The sequence below is a fragment of the Oryzias latipes genome, chromosome 10, assembly GCF_002234675.1.
Source record: "Oryzias latipes chromosome 10, ASM223467v1".
In the NCBI taxonomy this organism is placed as follows: Eukaryota; Metazoa; Chordata; class Actinopteri; order Beloniformes; family Adrianichthyidae; genus Oryzias; species Oryzias latipes.
In genome coordinates, this window is record NC_019868.2 from 26,115,426 (window position 1) to 26,135,576 (window position 20,151).

Here is a 20,151-nt window from a genome sequence, read left to right on the forward strand (position 1 = left end):
TATGGAAGTATTTGTGTAGCATAATTAAAAATAAAAGTCAAAACCAGAAATGCTTTTTCATTTTCAAAATGTAACTTCATTTTTGACTCAAAATTAAAATGAAAAAGCAATCTGCCAAAATGCTTTTTCATTTTCTTCTTCAACACCGCTTATTCTGTCACTTAATTAAATGATAATGAAAAAGGGTATTTGACATTTCATTTTCAAGAAAAGAAAATGAAATGAAAGAAAAAGAAAATAAAAATGAAAAAGCCTTTTGGCGGATTGCTTTTTCATTTTAATTTGGAGTCAAAAATTGCAGCTTCATTTTGAAAATGAAAAAGCATTTCTGGTTTTGACTTTTATTTTTAATTTAGCTACAGAATCGCTTCTATAGTTTTCAGTTTCTGCCCACTAAAATATGTGGTTTAGCTTAACAAGAGCCTCTCATGTTACTTTTACAAACTAACACACTCAAATGTATATTTGAATATTGAATGTAAGCCATATGTAGAGCCATAACTGCTCTAAATATGCTGCCTCTAACTAATGGTAATAAATGGGCATAATTTTAAAGCTATTCTGGAAAAGCTATGAAATAACATAACTGGATTTCAGTTTTATGAATGTTTGAAATTCTTTAATAAGTAGAGAAAACAAATGTTTTAATAATGGTCATCTGAAAAGTCTTGAAATAATTTATGAATTTTTAGGTGGATTATTATATCTCCCAGACATTTTTAATAAATACATCTTTGTAATGCTTTTATCTTATTCTTATGATCCATCAAAGCTCCCTGTAAGCATTCTATTTCAATTAAAGAAGAAAAAAGAAAATAAACCATAACTCATGTTTGTCTGTGAAGGAGGATAAACTGAATTCTTCTGAAAATTTGGAGTTCTGAAGCTTTTTAACCAAAACAGATAATTTTTTATTGACAATAAAAGCAGATCGGAATGCATTTAAAGAGCTTTTAAAAAAATCCTATATCAAACTAAAGAAAAAATTATATCACCAATTTACAAGAACAAATAAATTAACATGGAACAAAGTGAAAGTCAGTTCATGATCAGCAGTGCAGTTCTGGTAACCAAGACTATAAAAGTTCAGGTTTTCCACTAAAAGTGTGTTATTTAAGTTATGCAGGCATATTTTCAGGCTGGTGTGGATGTGGTGACGCATAGTCAGGTTTTAACGGGAAAGTTGTGTCGATTGGTTTTTCCTTACCGCAAAAGTGAAAGTGCATGGCTACCGTGTGACCACATGGTCCTCATGGCTTTTTTATAACCGGAGCCCACAGAGGAACGTCCCGACATTGCGTCCAGGTCCTTTTCAACTCGGCCCACATCTCCACCAACTGCTCAGGGCCTCTTTTGTGGACCAGCAGAACGGTGTGATCGGCGCACGGATCCTCTTTAATGGTGGACGGGAAGTCAAATGTGAGGAAAGAGGGGTGATGGATGGGGAGTGCGTTCAGGCGAAGCATGCACATCCCTACAAAGACGTCGTCGATGGGGTACAGGTGGACGGTTTTAGAGATGTGGTGCAAGCGTCGAGCCAAATGGCCCGAGTACACCACCCCTCCTCCACCTGCGTAGCTGGGGTAGATGCCCTTGTAGAAGCTGTCCGGCACAAAGTACTTGGAGTACTTCGCTCGGATCGGCATCGCATCTCCTATGACGTCTCCGATCATGAATTCCTTCATGGTGGCGTGCGCGTGCGGTTTCTTCAGCTCTTCGTGGAGGTAGGAGATGAGTTTTGGAGTGTTGACGAAGACGTCGTCGTCGCCCTTGAAGACGAAGAGAGTCCGACCACAGTTGCGTGAGAACCAGCTCCAGAAGAGGACGTCCTTCAGGGTGAGGTTGAAAAAGGTGTCTTCAAAGTCCCACTGCAGGATGTCTCCGTAACGTCTGTTCTCCGCGTTCAGCAGGTGAGACATATTTGCACCCAGAAAATGGGAGTCTTCCTTGCCGAGCAAGAACACCCTCCGGACGTATCCTCCTACTTCTTCTTTGTTGCTGCTGTTCTTCTGCCCCTGCACCCATCCCACCTGACCCCACGTCTGTCGGATGGCTTGTCGGTTCTTGATGTTCAGTTCTGATGACTTGATGGCGAACAGAATGAAAGGCGTCTGATCCTCACGCCTCGCTTTGGCCCCACACGCCCCGTCTGGCTGGATCAGGACGGGGTAGCTCCTCCTTTGCATGTGACTGACATACTTCTGCATGGCTGGTGGCAGTTCCTCAAGTTTCTTCTTCATGTGACCCATGTTGGTAACTTCAAAGAAACTTTTGTTGAGTAAGGAATCACCTAAGTGGACAATCGCCGATCGATTCCGGCTCTCCGAGTACAGGATGGGGTTGAAGTGGTAGTCCACGGCCCTCTGGAGCTGGTTCCAAAAGGCACTGCTATGGTGTTCCCAGAAAGTGGTAGGAATCACAGGGAGGATCACATTCTCTGCCCTTTCGGGACGGGACGAAACGCCATTTAGGCTGATACTTATGTTGACAGCCGCGTAGGTGAAGAACAGCAGCAGACAGCAGAAAGGCGTGCACACACAGAGCAGCAGGTTACGCCACCGACAGCAGTACCTGGCCATTTAGCTGAAACACAGAGAAAGAAAACATAAATTACACAGTTAAATAATGAAGCAATCAATCATTTCTATGAAATGTCTAAAATCTTCAGATTTTTTAATATTTATATACTTTTTTTTCCAAATAAATGTAAATGGAATATTGATGCCTAAATCAAACGATGACAGTTCTTTGTCTCACCAACAGAATAACAGTTTGTTATTCTGTTTGACACACATGAAGCAGCCTGTGGGCTTCACTACAGAACCAGTTACTTATGAAACACCACCTTACAAGTTCTAGCAGTCCAGTAGGAGGATTTTTTTGCATTCCATTCAATGATACATTTATTTGATCACTTCTTCATAAAAGAAAAAAAAAGACAAAAATAAACACCAAAGTTTAAAAGAAAGAAATGCTCAGACTTTGAACATATGTGAGGCTAGAAAATGTTTAGAATCTCAACAATGACAGCAATTTAACTGTAAAACCCTTTTTTTTTTAAATGGACCCAAACATCCGAATATTTTCTCCTAATCCAAACAAAAGCAGATTTATTTTCTTACCAGTGTGTCTTTTTTGACTGGATACTTGTTTACAGGTGGAGTTGTGGTTTTTGACGCTCCCCGTCTGATCCCCTGACAGAGAAACAAGTCATGTTCTGTCCGCAAAGCTGCTCAAGAGCAACAGAAAATTAAGTGGAGGAACTCGCTGCAGGTGTGGAAACTGGTCAGGAGAGACACGCCCGCTGACAAAGAGCCTGGTGATAGAAATCCAATTCAGCTAAAGGCAGATTTAATTTCTCAACTGTCAATTCCAAAGCTGGCTTTTCATAAGCTGCTACACATAAAAACAACACCTCAAACAATGCAATCCTCTGAAAAAAATGGCATTTCTTAGACTCAAGCAGGTTCAACAGGAAGCTAAATTGTCCTGAAGGAAATTTGAATGACAACCTTCCAAAAGTCTTTTGCAGAGCAATTCCCCCCACACAGATCCAGAAATGCCAAGTTATGATGTCACTGAGGAGGAGGAGCCCACCAGAGAAGAAGGCGGAGCCTTTTAAACAAACAGCAGAAAAGCTGCAGATGAGGGTTTTAAGCAGATAAGAATTTTCATAAACCTATACTCCATCAGCGGGTTAGCCAAAAACCTAATAAAGAGAAATTACTTCTGGACGCCTCCCTGGGGAGTATGTAGAACTATGTAGAGCACCATATAGTGCTCTATATAGTGCGTTCACCATTTTGTAGGGCTGTTTGAATCTACAATTTCCAAATCCAGTGCCCTAGAAATTTCCGAGTAGTCTCTGTGGAAAACCAGTGTGCATCGATGCTCACTAGATCGGGGATTATTGACCATAATGCATTGGGTCTGAACAATTTTAGCCAAAATATGCATTTAAATGTATTTTTTAAATAAACCATCAAAGTTTTAATCTTCAGAAAACAGTGGACTCTTAAATAATCATGCAAAAGGCTTATATCAATTAGATTTTAACTTCCTGAAATCGATGACGTTGTAAAAAAAAAAAAAAGTTAAAGTGAGCGTGGCGTCCGAGATGCTTTTAAAATCCAGGCCGCTACAGAGAGCCGCACTATTTAGTTTTTTAGTAGTTAGATTTAGGGTGGGAATTTGGACACAACCTACGTCTGGAGGAAGTGGCCGGGGCGAGGAACGTCTGGGCATCTTTGCTTAGACTGGTGCTGCTGCGACCCGCATAAGTGGAAGAAAATAATGGATGCATAGACATTACTTCTAATGGTTATGCTGCCCCCTAGTGGTCACAATAACAAATGTTTCACTGTTGGGGTCTGTTGACAATTTAGCTGTTTGAAGACCCACTCTCAATGAAAATGCTGTTTGGTTGTTTTTAATTCCTTTTTTTGTTACATTTTTCTGATGATGAATGACTTCTATTAAGTAAATTAAGCTTAAAATTGCATTTTTGAGTATTTCTACAAAAGAGCACATTTGTGAGGTGAAAATATCTGCTGGGGGAAGAGGTGGGGCAGGGCTGCTCCTATGGCCAACGGTCTCGCTCACAATTTAGAGGTACCTTTCTAAAGAAACCTTTGATTTTTGGCTAAAACCACCAAACCACAGGAAACACTTTCACAACTGATTAAAACATGATCGGAGAGGCTATTTAAATGTAAGACTATTTTTGAGAAAAAAATCTTATCTCATGGTTAGAAGCAGAGGTGCTGAAAAGCCCAAAACACCAACTAGAAGGGAAGATTTCTGTTCCTTTTTACTATATAGAAAAACATTTTATTTAGAAGAAATTTGGTTGTCCAGTAACAAATGATTCAGAAATTCACACAATAGATAAACCCATCACTCTGGAGAGAAAAGTGAAATATGTAGCAGTTCTGAGAAGCCAAAGTCTTGTGTTTTGGATGATTTTTGTTTTTGAGGATATCCTCCATCCTGGTCTTCATTCCATCCTCCACCAGACCGTCAGACAGTAACTGTAAATGGGAACTGGACTGAGTCAGTGTAATGTCATCTTCAGATAATGGTTTACTTCCAGCTCCAAGCAAATTAAGTCAATTCAGTTGCCATTTTTTCGGTATATGAACACCGCACCATGTTGGAGCCAGAGATCGTCAGTAAGCAGTGATTGGTCTGAATCGACATATCTATGACAACCACTCTCGCCAATTAGGTGTGAGCTTGGAGGAAGGCCACACCCCTCCCACTGGACAGCGGGCCGCACGAAATCTGTCAAATGTAATGTTTCAAACGTTGGATGTTGGGCAGGGAGGCACCACCTATTTTCACTGAGGCATCTGATTGGTCAGTTTATAACTTAAACTACAAAAAAATATGGAAAACAAACGAGGATTATCAAAGGTAGCAGCACGAGTGGTTATTCAGAGAAATAGAATAACCGAGTAAGAGCTGTTTCCTTCTCTGTAGAAGTCTATTGGACACAGGTACTTCCTGTGTGAAATGCAGGGGGGGAGGGTTCACTCAGTCCAGTTTTCATATACAGCCAATGAAGTGATATATATGCCAATATGTTGCAAACAAAACTTTCTAACTAGCAAATAAAAATTTTAAATGTTTGCTTTCAACTTTTTTCCACCTTCAATATTTTTTGAAAGCAAATATTTAATATTGTAATTTGCTAGTTAGAAAATTTTGCTTGCAATGTCTTGGCATATATATATCCCTTCATAACAGTCAATGGTCTGCAGACTTCCAGAACAAACCTCAATGCTGTTTCCATCAATGTTCACCAGCTTTATCTCTTTAGTTCTGGATGTGTTCAAGATGAAGCCATGACCGTTACACCAGTCGGTGAAATCAGAGACCAACTTTCTGTTTTCCTCCTCATTGTTCTCCATCAATGTTTAACTTTTGTTCCCCTTTTTTACTGAATTTACTTCTGTTAACACTAAGGTATGCGGTTAATGATCATGACACTACAAAGTTATTCATTGACCTCTTTAATGTCCAAGTGTCTTCTCGAACCAGGATTGGGCCGTTCTGGTTTAGACTATAGAATTTCGGATTTAGCTCATCTCCCCGGGGGTGGGGGGTGCACATGGATTCAATTCCTCAATTCGGTAAATATCTAAAAACCAATTTCTTCAGACTAGCATATCCATCCTAATTAATTTATAATTCTATTGTTTTTTATCATTGTACGAATTGAACTATTGTTTTATTCTGGCAACTGTGATTTATGATTTGTTTGTTCCTGTAAGGCGCCCTATAAATAAAAATTATGACTACAATTATAATCAAAGACCCACTCAGATGAAAATGGCGTTTTTATCAGGTTCTTCAAGCATTTTTCTGACGATATATAAAGAAAATTAAGCTCAAAAGTGCCTTTCGTAGTGTTTCTTTATTCAAATCGCAAATCAGAAACCGACGGGAAAATGCAGTTGAAAAAAACTTGTCGGTGTGACATAGAACCTACAACGGAAAGCCACATGCTTCCTGCTCTGCTCCATTCTGATGGATCCGCTTATAGATGACTATATCCATGTACGTCTTTGTTTTCCTCGTCCAAACTGGTATCTGGCTCAAACCTGTACCGCTGCAATATCGCTCGCTGTTTTTGTTGCGAGGTTGAGCATGTGAGGGGCTGTAACCTTTCTGAACTTTGCATATTGTCATTCATTGTTATGATGTCTATTTTTGATTTTGATCATATCATAAAAAACCAAATAAACTAAAAAAAATTGTTGGGGAAAGGGATATTATGCAAAAACATACAAATGTGTAAACAGCTCAACCCAGAAAGCATTAGAAAAATACTTTCATTTCTAACAACTCAATGATTCAGACCGTTCCATGAACCATGTTTGCATTTCAAAGAAGGCAATCCAACCCAAGTTTGACCAGGAAGAGTCTAAACTTTTCAACCTAATCAGAAAAAAATTTATCAAACTAAACAATCCAATGAAACCAACGGGTTCAACAAGTACAAGCTAACTCTCATGTGTCTTTACAACAAATATGAGCTCATTTAGCCCTAAAATAATAATAATAATATTATGGTAAATGCAATAATGCAACATAAAAAGAAGACTATGCAGGCAGGTGATAATATTATTGAAAAATGAAATGATTCTGATTATGTATGAATGTAGACACAGATCAAAGGCCATTCAGTTTCACTAAAACATTCATTTCATCACTTTATAAAGTTTTACTCCAACTACAGGTGATAGTCTTCCTCACCAAGACGAGGTCTGGGATGAAGATGTGTGTTTATTGAGGATTCAACATAATAAAATCCTCAATAAACAAATAACCCCTAGAAAAATAGTACACTTTATTTTATTCTGTATACTTGAGTATAAGTATAGCAAGTACACTAAGACCATGTGTGTTGTATAGGAATAAGTGTAGATACTTTGTTTACAATATATAGTACATAAAAAGTAAACTTTAAATATACTTTCCTTGCTTTTAGTATAGACCAACTTGTAATACATTTTAATTAATTACTTTTTGCTAACGGTAATTAAACTCAAAATTCCGTTTGTGTACTTGGTGTATTTGACTAATCTTACTTTCTAACACCCCCCCCCCCCCCCCCCGTCTATCAAATGTTCTATATATTTGTCTAGTAAAATGTATTTACAGAAACTTTTGCGAGAAAACGTTTAAAGAATTAAAATAATAAAAAAATCATCCAAGCCAGAATAAATAAATAAAATGTAAATGTTGAGAATGTTAGTTTTTGGATGTTTGGTCCCCTTTTCTCTTTCTGTCTTCATCATTTTAGATTTAGACAATAGAAATGAAAAAGTGAAACAGATCCTGATTTAAATGGAAAGTTTTTTGCTTCTTTTTTTACTGAATTACCATAACAACAAAAGTAGACCACGAGCACAGCAGCTTTTGTGAAACGAGTTTGCTTGAAACTGACTTCCTGTACAAACAAATGATTACAATAACTTCCTTAAAACTCAAGCAGCACCTGCTCGCGCGCACCTGCCCTAATCCATCCAGATTATAACCCCAGTTTTCTGGGGAGGGGGCGTTTTCCTCACCTGTATGGGTCACGGGGGGAGCCTTTCTCCCTCTGCAGTTTGGCGGAGGCGGAGGTCCAGGGGGTTACTCGCTGTGGCCGCTCATCATAGCTCTATGATCTCAGGTGATCATCGGCCCTGGGTTCACCTGTGCATGCTCACCCAGACATACCTGGAGGGGCGGGGTCTGCGGTGGACGTGAGGCGTCCCGTTTGGGCCTCATTTGGACAATTTTAAAACTAAGAAATGTGGAAAAGCCATCAAAATAAATGCAGGAACTGTAGGGTTAGAATAACAATGTAGCTGTTAAAAATACAAAAACCCAACAATTAATTTAAATTCCCACTTCAATCGGCTTTTGATCTATTTTCAAAGTGTTCCCAGTGATTTTTTAAGCATGATTATGACCTTTTTTAAGCTAAAATAAAATAAGAGAACATGCGTTTTCTAGGTCAGACACTTGAAATTCACCCCCTAGTTGTGGGTGGAACTGTCTCATTTCCCATCACCCTTTTATTTACATGCTCTCCCGCTATCTTAAAGCCCCTCACACCCCCCAACCTAACATTATCGGTGGGACAAAAATTGTGAGCAATATTGGAGATATCCAGCCGTCCAGTTCTGATCCAGATTCCAGCTCAGATGATGAGAATAAAGACTTTAATGGATCTATTTGTCTGCCAGTGGATGCTTCAGAATGGAGCAGAGCAGGGAGCTTTTGGCCCGCCCCCCTTTTGCACCTATGTCACAGCTACAACCTGTTCAGTATTTTTTCATCTGCTCCTGATTCACAATGATTTGATTAAAAAAGTACCCAGAAAAGCAGTTTCAATCCTAATTTTCCTCCATGAGAAAAAAAAAACGCTACAAGAACTTGTTAAAACCACCCAAACCTCAATTTTCATCGCAGTGGGTCTTTAAAAAAAACACACAGTTGAACTCCAACAAATAAAAACAATTAAAAAGTAAACGTATGTCACTTTTTCTTTTTGTTTTAACCAAAAATTCTGAAATTACAACAAAAAAAGCTTAGGATTGATATCTAAAATTCACATAACGCTTAAATATCCCAGGCTATGTCTAAATGTTAGCTTTTTCTATGCATTATTACTTCTGTGTTTCCATTTTCCATGCACACATCTCTGAAACTTTTCTGACCAGGGATGGATTTCTAATGGTTTCCTGTGGCCTGAATGAGCTGCTAGCATCTGTCTTTGTGTGTTCACATGGTTTGATGGACTTGAGTCAGTGCAGGGTTTCTTATAAACTCCCATCAACGTCTTGGCTTTTCATTGGGAAGTGTAAATCAAACTGCAATTTTTCAAGCGGCCACTGGAGGCAGCTTAAAAGAGTTGTTTTCATTTATTTACATATTCAAAAGTCTAACCTTTTACAAAAGATAAACCTAGTATCGATGGTCTTTGAATATTTAATTTGCTTTTTACAAAAGAAAACAACATTGACACGAAAGGTGGTAATTAGCTGTTTTAAGGTAAATTTGTGAATTATTGGGGGCATTTCTTTTGTCCTGAGACTGGTGGGGGGGGGGGGGGGATCAATCAAGCTTCATTCAGGTTCTGCTTGTCTTGTAACAAAGACATCAGATTAAAACCTGTTAAACCTACAAACTATATTGATTTTGGCTCCAACAATGGACGGGCAGGCTGGATGCTGCCTTCACCCAGCAGTGGCTGGGATAGGCTCCAGCATCCTGTGACCCTAAAAGGGATTAAGTGGGTTTGGAAAATAAATGGATGATCTGTTTTTAACCCCATGACACCTAAATTTATCTCCAGTTATGAAAATAACAATTATATTTTGGTTTCATGTAGATGCTAAATGAAGGTCATTTTGGAGCCAAAGTAGTTTAATGATTTTCTTTTAGCATCAATAAGGGTCAAGGGGTTAAAAAATATATACTTTGGCTTCTGCTTACCTGTTTGTAATTGACCTGCAGCAACATACAGCAGCGCTTTGTCTGCAGACATGAAAAGGAAATGCACATATTTACTCACGGCAGGGCTGGTAAGTGACGTTTAGAGAAATATCCAACTAAATTATCTGATCTAGGAGAAATGCAGATGCGAGAGGATGTAAAATCAAAACAGGCAGGACCCTACAGATGCAAAACCTGCACGAAAAGGTCATAAATATGAGGGTTTTCATGCAAAACTGTTAAAGACTCACTCCATTTAATAAATGGCGTTTTTAACATGTGCTTGTAGTATTTTCCTCATGATAGATGACATGTGTATAACAAAATTGCATTTCGGAGCATTTCTTTATTAAAATAGTTGTGAATCAGGAGCAGACGACAAAATGCCGTTTGAAAAAGACCATATTCTTTATATAGAAAAAACACTGGGCAAGCTCCGTTCTGATTGCATCCACTTGTATCAGAGTAGATCCATGTTCGTCTTTGTTTTCCTTGTCTGAGCTGCAGAAACTATGCAAAAAGTAGTCTATTTAACGCGCATGAAGTATACTTAGTGCATACTAACAGTGAAGCAGTATACTTGAAGCTTTACAGTTGTTGTTCACCTTTCGACATATCCCTTCAGAGGGTCGCCCCAGAGAATCAGATTCCACTGATTCGCACAGGTTTTTGGGATTTTTACGCTGGATGCCCTTCCTGACACAACCCTGTATTTCTTCCGGGCTGTGGACCAGCACAGGAAGTGACTACAAAGTTAGGCAGAAGCGTGAAGGGTCTTATCCAAGGATCTAGACTGGATGTGTTCAACCCCCCCCGGGAAACAAACCCTGGTTTCTCATGCACCGATTTCAGACACAGCCAACTGAGCCCTCCAGCCGCTACTTATAAACCTAAAATGTTCCAATTTAGTGTTTAGAGGTATTCAGTTAGTATTCTCTCAACACTACGCCTACACGGTCTATAGTATACTGTACTTGCTATACTTACGTCTATACTCAAGTATACTTAATAAAATAAACTTTAAGCGGACAACTTTTTGCCAAGATTCTTCTAGAAATCAAACCAGGCCTTTAGGTTTTGGATAAAATGTTTGTACTGTATTTTTCAGAGTATAAGTTGCATTGTTTTGTACATATTTTAGGCAGTGGTAGGACTTATACTCAGGTGCGACTTATATGTAATTAAAAATAAATACATAGCAACAATCACTAGAGGGCACTGTAGGTGTGTGCATCAGTATTTGCTGACAAAGGAGAAAAAATTAAAGTGCTGTATTAGTGATTTGAAGTGATATAAAGAATTTGGTTGACTTGTTAGTTAGCATGTTCCTAATGCTATGGTTATTTGAATAATTGTTAGTAAGTTGTGCTAATGTACTAGATTCCTCCTGTGGGTTTGATACATTTCTCCAAAACCTTTTCGTGAATACTTTTTTTTAATGCTTTTTTTTAGTTGCTGCAACATATACTCCAGGGTAACTTATAGTCCGAAAAATAATGTAATCATGAATACTGGGAACTTTTTTTAATGATTTGTCATAAGATGATTGGATTGGATCTTTAACAAAACAGAAAACTTACTATCTGCAAACAAGAAAGTCAGTTTAAAAAAAAAACAAAGACGACAGGACTGTTCTGAATTGGTAGGAATAAAGTTTTATTTTTCCATATGAAGGGGTGGTTCGTAGATTTTTCTTCGTCTTCTTACAAGTAGTATGTTTTTGTTTTTTGTTGGGGGGATAAAACTTGCAAATAATTTTCTAGCATATTCCAAGAATGGTGGACATGATAAGAAGGGGATTTATTGCTGAATGTTTAAAATGAAGACACATTTTTTCAATTTATTATCATTATTATTATTTTCACCGAGTGGAAAAACAATTTGCTTGCTCCATGCACTCCAACTACCAGTAACCACTAGGACATGCAGGGGGGAGGGAGGGTCATGGGGTGAGAGGAGGAGGAGGAGGAGGAGGAGGAGGAGGAGAGGGTAGAGAGGGGGTAAAAAAGACAAACTTCTTGAAAAATCATACGGTTCGTGTGTGCATGTCAGTGTATGAATGACCATGAATGCAACAGGTGAGTAGAAAGTGCAGGTGGAAGAGAAAGAGGGCAGGATCATAAACAACTGGACTATCTCTAGAAGCACACTATCCTCACTTTAGATTTTTCCACATTGCAAAATCCCAGATTGATTACAGTGATAAGATAAGACAGAACTAGGCAGCTCTTTGGGCCAAGTACCCAAACGCTTTTCTATGTTTTTAATACAATTGCCCCTTGATTTCAAGGGGACGTCTTGCCGATTTTAAGATACTTTCTATACGAGTGATCCATGCATCGCCTGTGTGAAAAAGAAAGCAACTCTAAACTTGAAAAAGGACACGTCTTTTTTTTTTCTTCTCCTTATCGGACACAGTATTTTCCTCAGTGAGCTGGAAGGGTCTCTAAAGGTTTGACAGGGTTCCCTCGTGTTGGCGTGCTGTGTGGCGCACTCCAGGTGGGACTTTAGAGTCACCCGCTGGCTGTTTTCAAAGATCCGAAGAAAACGAGGAGGTCACGAGGATGAAGGAGGGGGTACAGCAACAGATCGTTCAGTCATCACGACAAAGAAAGACATTGAACAATAAAGAAATAAGTACAGTAATCTGATTCCTTTTTTTTTTCCAACACCATCATTTGAACCAAAAAAGTAAAACCTGGAAATGTGCTCTTTTTGCTCCGGTTCTGTTCCCCTGATGAAGCTGTGCCTTCATTAGTGCCACTGGAGGATTCCTGGTGTCCAACATTGGGACACCGAGTAGAATAAAGAGAAATCGTGTCTTCCATGATATAACTGTGGGCAAATATTTCTCTATTTATTTCCTGTTTTTGGGTCAAAATAGAATAAAAATGATCCAACTGTAGCAGGTCTTAGTAATAAGCAAATGCGACCTCTGATCGTTGTTTTGCTCTTTTCCTCGTTTATTTAACAAACTCTTGAAAGAAAATATTACTTCATACCTCAATAACTCACAACACTTCTTAACTAGCTTTGATTCCAGCTAAAATATTTAGCATTTTTATGTGAAACTGCTTTAGCTCTGAGAAGTTCCTGTATGTTTATATGTGTGTATTTCTTTAATTGTTTCATTTCATTCAGCGCATCGAGGGAAAAGTGAAATGTTGCATCCCGACTGCATCCCGACTACATATGAACGACAGAATACTAAAATTGTAATTCCAGCAGATTCTGAAGTGGAGAAAAGCAGCTTAACGCTGTTGTGCAAAACTTTACGGTAGTGACATGTCAACGCAATCAACATTAATCAAATAAATATTTAAAGAGTTAAGGTAAGTCAAACTGCGTGTTATCTAGGTGTCGATAGCAACATCTCCAGAGTTAAAAGGTTCTGGGGGTTTTTTCTGCACCAAAACCCTGAACTGCACCAGGGTTCACTTGCAAGTAAACTGAGACCCTCAGTTGGACCAGAATTTGCACATCAGGTTCCGCACTAGAACTCAGGTAGACTGCCAAATGAAAAAAACTAATTCGCTAATAATTTAGTAAGGCATAAGTTTTATTATTTCAGCAGGGAATTGGTTTTAGACCCCTCAAAACCTGAGAATTGAGGGATCTCAGTTTACTTGCAAACAAATCCTGGTGCAGTTTAGGGTCTTGGTGCAGGGAAAACCACGGCACGATGGTTTGTTTTCTGCTAACCACTGCAGTGCACCACCGTGCAGTGGTTAGAGGTCTTGCCATACAGCAAGAAAGTCCCCGGTTCAAATCCCGGCTGGGGATGTGAAAACTCACGTGCATACGTGGGTTTTCTCCGGGGACTCAGGCTTCCTCCCACCGTCCAAAAACATGCTTCATAGGTTCATTGGTTACTCTAACTTGTATTCATAGGTGTGAAAGTGAGTGTGCATTGGTGTGTTATTGTGGCTTTAAAACCAAAACGCAACATTGAATTAAATTGTGGGAAAAGTGAATCTTTGCATCCCTCCTTCATATGTTTGGCTTAGTACAAGCCAAATGCGAGACTTTTTTTCATTGCTATTTGCTTATTATTAAAATAAAAAAGGATTTTTCTGTCATTTTACTTGATGTTTTGTAATACACAAATCATGTATCAAACCGAAACAAAACTGTGACCCAAAAACTAAGGTTTGAACCAAATTGTGACGAAAGGGAATCGTACTTAACACTGCCACCAAAGCTCTGGTGTTAAAGGGTTAAACTATGTGAATCTCAACTGCACATTTCCATTGAAAATGGTTGAAAAAGGTCTGTAAAAGGTTGTGAGGATGTGTAGGCAATTGCTGTTTTTTTCCTTCCTGGACAGTGATTATTTTGGGCAATACTGCCCCCAAACGAGCATCTGTTGTAACTACAGAGGTTTGGTCCGTTAGTAACATTGGGAGTTGGGTCATCTAGACCCACTAGACAGTGCTCTGAACCTTTTTTCTTCAATGATTTGTGATCTTCACTGTTGTCCATGGATTACATGAAATCTTTCCACCTTTATCCACCTTTGTCATGGTAGGGAGAACACGTCAATGTAAGGGTGGGGTCATCTCAGATAGCACAAGGGTTAAACAGCACTTAACGTAAGTAAAGGAGCAAAGAGGAATTAATTGCCTCAACACTGTACTACTATAAAGCTGCTTTTCACCGCTTCAGAATCTGTTGCAGTAAGGTTATTTGTGTGAACAGCCGAATAGTTACGGTAATTCAAAGATCATAAAGGATTAATTATAACTTTTAATTCTACGGCGTGAAGGTTTTGAGTTTTGCCCGGGTTTAAGTTTTTACTTTTTGATGCTCTAAATACATCACTACACTTAAAAACTGTGGCATACTGTTGAGGTTGCATTTGCATAATACAAGACGTACAATGAACAACCATCAGATTACTCCCCCCCCCCCCAAGTTTGATACTTTTAACTAAAAAGTTATGACACTAACTTTTCCCCACGACTAATGTAATATTTGGGGGGAGTGGGGAGGGATTCCTGGCGAGACCCGAAGGTTTGGCTGATGCACATTTTCCCTGGCTCACATAAAAATCCTCCAAAACTTCAGCTTTAATGATCAGAGCCGTGGTTTAAAGCAACAGACGGAGTGGCGGTGGTGGCCCTGGCCCCGGGGACCGAACCGGGACTGAAACGAGGAACTCTTTTGGCTGTGATGTGATGGGAAAGTCCTGAGACACAGTGCGGCTTCTAAGCTGCTGGCATAGGAAACGGGGGGACCAGGCAGTCCACGGGAGGCCAGAGTCAGGCTGGATTACAACTGGAGTGGTTGGATTCGGTTTGGATTAGCAGCTCCCTGACCAGCGACTGCTCACGGAGGGAGCTTCTTACAGTGCAGTGGAGCTTTTCTGGCAGCGAGACGATTGGTGGGAGGAACATGTCGTACAAACAAGAGACCAAACCCAACAAGGTGAACACAGGCGCCATCCAAATGAGGCTGCATGAGGTGTACGGACAGTCTACAGGCACACACAGACACTGCGACCACCACCAATGTAAAGGCAGCACCCTGAACTCACACACACACACACATACACACACAGGAAACTGAATTCACCTTCCCTCAAAGCTTCCTGAACGCGCTCCACAGAAATGGCCCCTGACGGGCAGCGGACATTTTTGGACCCGTTTCCGTCTGGTTCCTTCAGAAGCTAAACGTCCCTGTGAAACAAACGCATCGCACTCATGTAAACAGACACCTTTTACACAGGAGGAATCCATATTGCATGATGACATAATCAGATCACAGTTCAAAAAGAGGAAGATCCCAAACCAGAGAAAAAAAACAAACAATCCAAAGCAAAAAGGAAGGAAGAGGGTTGGTCTCTATAAAAACGAGGAGTCTTTATAAGAAAGGCTACAAAAACTCAATGGGACCTCCGACTTCAGCATACAGCAAAAGGCACCACAATATTATTCTAGTTATCTAACTTGTGAAAAAATTGGCACGTAATTCTCTTATTTTTTCATCCCTCATAATGCTGTAAATCAAAAAACTTTACATATAAATATCCCCCCAATATAAAAAAAGTCTTCGCTGTTAGCTAGTAGACAATTTTTGCTGAAATGAAAATAAATATTTCATTTGTTTAGAATATCTGTCTGTTATACAAAATAAAAATATTTCTCCTAGGTGCAGGTTTCTAGTCCTCTGGTTGTGTGTTGGAAGAAGGGGAGTGAGTAAAGGTTGACGGGGTGGCAGGTGTCTGAGTGGCTGTCAGAAGGGGCGGGGCTAAGTCCTAAAGGGGCATGTTGTCAGCCTTGGAGCGTTGCGACTGCGAGCCGCGCCCCTGCTCGTTGCTGCGCGTCCCAGGCCGACTCAGCCCGCGGTGAGTCCGTGTGTCCACGCCAGTTGACGTGCGTAGACCCGAGGCGGATAGGGGGGGGTCCAGGTTCATGTTCTGCATACTAAGAAAGGGCGTGCTCTCTCCGTGAGCATCTTCCTCCTCGTCCTCCTCGTCCTCCTCGTCCTCCGACTGACTAAAACTCTGTGAACTGTAGTCTCGTAGCCCCGCGGAACGCTGGGAAATGTGTCCGTTGAGGCGGTTTCGGCGTGGGCGGCGCCGACTCCTGATAGGCTCCCGTGAAGAGGCGTACTCCTGCGTCGTCTCGTAGGCCTCATCATCGGGCAGACGGTAGGGGCTGGACGGTAGACTCCCCGTGCTCTCTGTCAGGTAACTTCGGCGCGCACGCCGGGGCTGCCTGTACAAACTTCCATCCTGAAACAGAGACGGAGGTTATTTTTGAAACTCTTTATTCCACTTCACTGGATCTGTCAGTAGAGAAGGGACTTGAACGACTCGGACCTGAGTGTCATCTAAATAGGACGTGCCTTGCCTTCTTGATCTTTAGGACTTGACATCAAGGCTAGCCTATTTTTGTTTTTACCTCTAAAGTTACGTTTACATCGCCCTCGGCGATATGAAAAGTCTGAGCAGATGGGTTTCTCAGGCTTCCACGTTCAAATCTCTTGCATGCATCCATAAGTATGGGCTCTATTAAGACCGTTTTTAAAATGCACGTCCACTGAACACGCGTTGAAAGTTAAACCGGATCAAACTTTGACCAATCAGGGACTCAGATCTGGTTTTAATTCACAAACCAGATCTGAAAATTGATCATGAAGCAGAATTGAATCATTGTGGTTTGTGCCCGGATGGGCCACGTCTTTCAAAATCGAAACAGAGCTGTGAAAGAAAAGATTTGCAAGACTTCTACCACTTCCTCATCCAGACGCCAAGCCTCTTCTTACTGTGGGTGGCACACATGTGCTAGTACCAGGTTGCAACAGTCCAGTGTGAACACCAGGGGCTGAATGTGCAATCAAGAACCTGCCAGTTTTTAAAAAATCCATGTTTTAGTCCTTTTATGCAGCTCTGACCAGCTTTATTACACTTTTTTTTCCCCTTTGTAAATAAACTGCCTAAAATTACAAGGGAAAACCATCAAAATAAATGCATTCTGTTTTCTTTGAAGGGATAAAAGAGAAAACAACAATATTTATCATTTTGTGTCATATTTAAAGTGTTAATATACACCGTTTTTTAGGCTTACGATACATTAAATTGTAATTCATGTGAAGATTTTTTTATACCTTTGAGTATAAAAGTTATAGATCTGGAAGAAAATCTTGCCAAAGACAAAAGATCAAACCAAGAGAGAAACCTAAAGTCACAAACTCGTGAGTCTCTATCTCTAATAGTCAGAATTCACATTCATGGGTCTGTGTGACACAAACCAGCCGGAGTGAACCTGTTTTCCGTCCTGAATGAGCTACGTACGTCTGGGCATCTGAGCAGCGGCTGGTTGTCGTCTCTGTGATAGGCGGCAGCGGCAGGAGGAAGGGAGAGGGCGTGGCTTGTGTTGGGCGAGGTGATCTGGAAGATGGGCACCTGGGGCGGCAGCGGGGGGTAGTGAAATTCAACAGGCGACAGCCGCGCCGGCGTGGTCAGCGCGGAAACATATCTGAACGACAAGAGTAAACAGTCAGAGCAAATCGAAACAGAAAAAAAAGCTTCTTGTTTTTTTAGCACCTTGGAAGTGTTTTGGTTTACCAGCTTTAGGTACTTCGACACAATCTTTGACTGTTTTTTCAATTTTCTGCACATATTTTTTACATCACAATATTTAGTTAAATTTGCTTTAAGATATAATGTATTAGAGCAGACTAAAGGTTGGAAGTGAAAAGAAGAAAACCCAGCCTTTTGCTGTTAAATAAGCATAGAAGTTTTGGTGTTTTTTTTTTATTTTTTTACACCAAAACCAGGAAAGATTCCATGTTTTGTCTTTAAAAAAACAAGCTCCTTCTTTGACTCCAAACCGTTTTTTTCTGTTTTTGTCTGCATCTCTCATCTGCCGTTTTCTTCCAGATGAAGTTTGAGGCAAACATTATGACAGTTTCCCTTCCACCGACTCAGATGAGAGTGATACCTGAGCCACACCTCATGCTGAAGCCTCCATATAGGAATTGTTTGTTTAGAACGTCCCACAAATGCTTTAAGCTGAGATTTGGGATGTTTGGAGGACACTGTTGATGTCCTCAGTTGTTTGGTTGGTGGTAGAGCACCTTATTGCTCTGAAATAGACTAATCTCATCAGCATTTCCATGAAAACTGATCAGCAAAAATGCCAAAGGTTTCCTCTTGTTTGCCATCTTCCCATTAGGCATCCTGGGGTTCCTCAGATAAGTATATCTTGCATTTTTATGTTGTGATCCAGTTCCAGGTGGTGTTTTTAGCAGTGGACAGAGGTCAGATTGGACGATTTGACGAGTCTGTAAAGTTTCTATCAGAAGTAGCGTCAAAATAACACGACCCTGTTCTCCTTTCACCTGAACCATCACCACAGTTGTGGTTCTGCAGGTGTTCCAACCCGCAAACCAAATCCTCAAAATGTGGCTCCTTAAAACTCTCAAACGACCTGCTGCCAACATCAACTTTGACAACAAAACTATTTTAAATATTTCCCACACACTCACAGGTGACAGGATTATAGTGCTACAGCTCAAGTGGAGTTCAGATCACATATATTTATGTATAAAAGCTAAACAATATGCAGTTTTCAGAAACCCTACAGGAAAATCTAATATATTCTTTGTGCATTTCCTATGTCCATTTTTGTTCCATTGTGGTTGAACCTGATAAAAGACAAATTTGGACTTTTCTCCAGTCCTTTCAGAACCATATCATTCAAAACCGAAACTCCATTAAGAATTAAAATGAATACAAAATATAAATTTAGCACCACAAGAGCTAAAGGACGCAGGAAAACAAATGTGTTGTATTTAGTTACAGGAAATATTGATGATTCTTTTATTTTATTAACCAAGACAATAAATTACCAGAATTAACATCTCTTTAAATGAAAAAAAAAAGCCCCAACTAGCAAAGTTTCCTGATAAGGTGGAAGCCCTAAGGTAGATGTTGAAATTGTTTAAATCCACCACAAAACCAAAAAAAAAAAAAAAGACCCCCAAACAGCCTACATATTTGAACAAAAAAAGGCTAAAAAGACAAAACAAAAAAACTTTTATATAACTCTGTACGACCAGGTTTATAGGAGAAACAGCAAATAAAGCTTGTAAATGTCAATTTTGTACAGGTGAGCTGTTGCCCCTTTCATAATGTTTAGGTTTTGCCACCAAAAATCCAATCAGAAACGTTTTTGAAACAATACATTTGAAAATATTTGTAGATTTGACACCTAATGGTATTTGAAATGCTTCAAAAATAGTTGATATATCAAATATTAATAAAAGGATGTCCAGGAGTGCAAAGAGAAGTACCTAGTTTATGCTTTAAATAAGGTTTAGCCCTGGAACAAAGTTTAAAAATCATCAATTGCCACCATCAAGCAGAACGGCAGACCCTGTTGTACTACAGAAATCAACAGGATGAAGAAAATGAAAAGATGCTTTATAAACGACACATCATAACAAAAGAAAATTGTGATTATATAGTTTCTTTTATGCATCACATTGGAGATGGAACTGTATTTTCACATTTTAAATAAATCTTAAAAATTGCAAAACTAATCTTTTTGAAAAAATGTGCTTCATAAACTGATGTCTTCTTGAAAAAAAGAAAAAAAACACGGGGGGGGGGGCTAAATTAGACTGATTTTTGAGTCAATATTTGTCATA

The 20,151-nt window shown here is 39.7% G+C and overlaps 2 protein-coding genes across 6 annotated transcripts in view; both read right to left on the reverse strand.

The window, feature by feature from the left end:
• Nucleotides 1-602: 602 nt before the first annotated feature.
• Nucleotides 603-8,255, reverse strand: LOC101159277 (N-acetyllactosaminide beta-1,3-N-acetylglucosaminyltransferase 2). Of its 3 annotated transcripts, none has more exons than XM_004073637.3 (3): nt 8,079-8,255; nt 3,123-3,194; nt 603-2,583 (listed from the first exon to the last, which is right to left on the reverse strand). In XM_004073637.3, exon 3 carries the CDS (start codon nt 2,577-2,579, stop codon nt 1,251-1,253), a length of 1,329 nt encoding a protein of 442 aa, XP_004073685.1. In that variant the 5' UTR covers nt 2,580-2,583; nt 3,123-3,194; nt 8,079-8,255; the 3' UTR covers nt 603-1,250. The 3 variants fall into 3 exon arrangements, with proteins under 3 accessions (XP_004073685.1, XP_023815124.1, XP_011478804.1); XM_023959356.1 differs by having other exon boundaries at nt 3,123-3,316; nt 8,079-8,210; XM_011480502.3 differs by lacking the exon at nt 3,123-3,194 and having other exon boundaries at nt 8,079-8,210.
• Nucleotides 8,256-11,628: 3,373 nt separating this feature from the next.
• Nucleotides 11,629-20,151, reverse strand: part of LOC101159516 (pro-neuregulin-2, membrane-bound isoform) — a 73,547-nt gene continuing 65,024 nt past the window's right edge. For all 3 annotated transcript variants that reach the window (XM_020706775.2, XM_011480503.3, XM_020706774.2), the window contains 2 exons: nt 17,792-17,975; nt 11,629-16,729 (listed from right to left, as the gene is read on the reverse strand). In XM_020706775.2, coding sequence (XP_020562434.1) covers nt 16,250-16,729; nt 17,792-17,975 — 664 coding nt within the window. In that variant the 3' untranslated portion in view covers nt 11,629-16,249. The remainder of the gene's footprint in view (nt 16,730-17,791; nt 17,976-20,151) is intronic.

Coding starts and splice junctions, on each gene's coding strand:
- LOC101159277 (XM_004073637.3), bottom strand. CDS start 2,579: ATGGCCAGGTACTGCTGTCGGTGGCGTAACCTGCTGCTCTGTGTGTGC.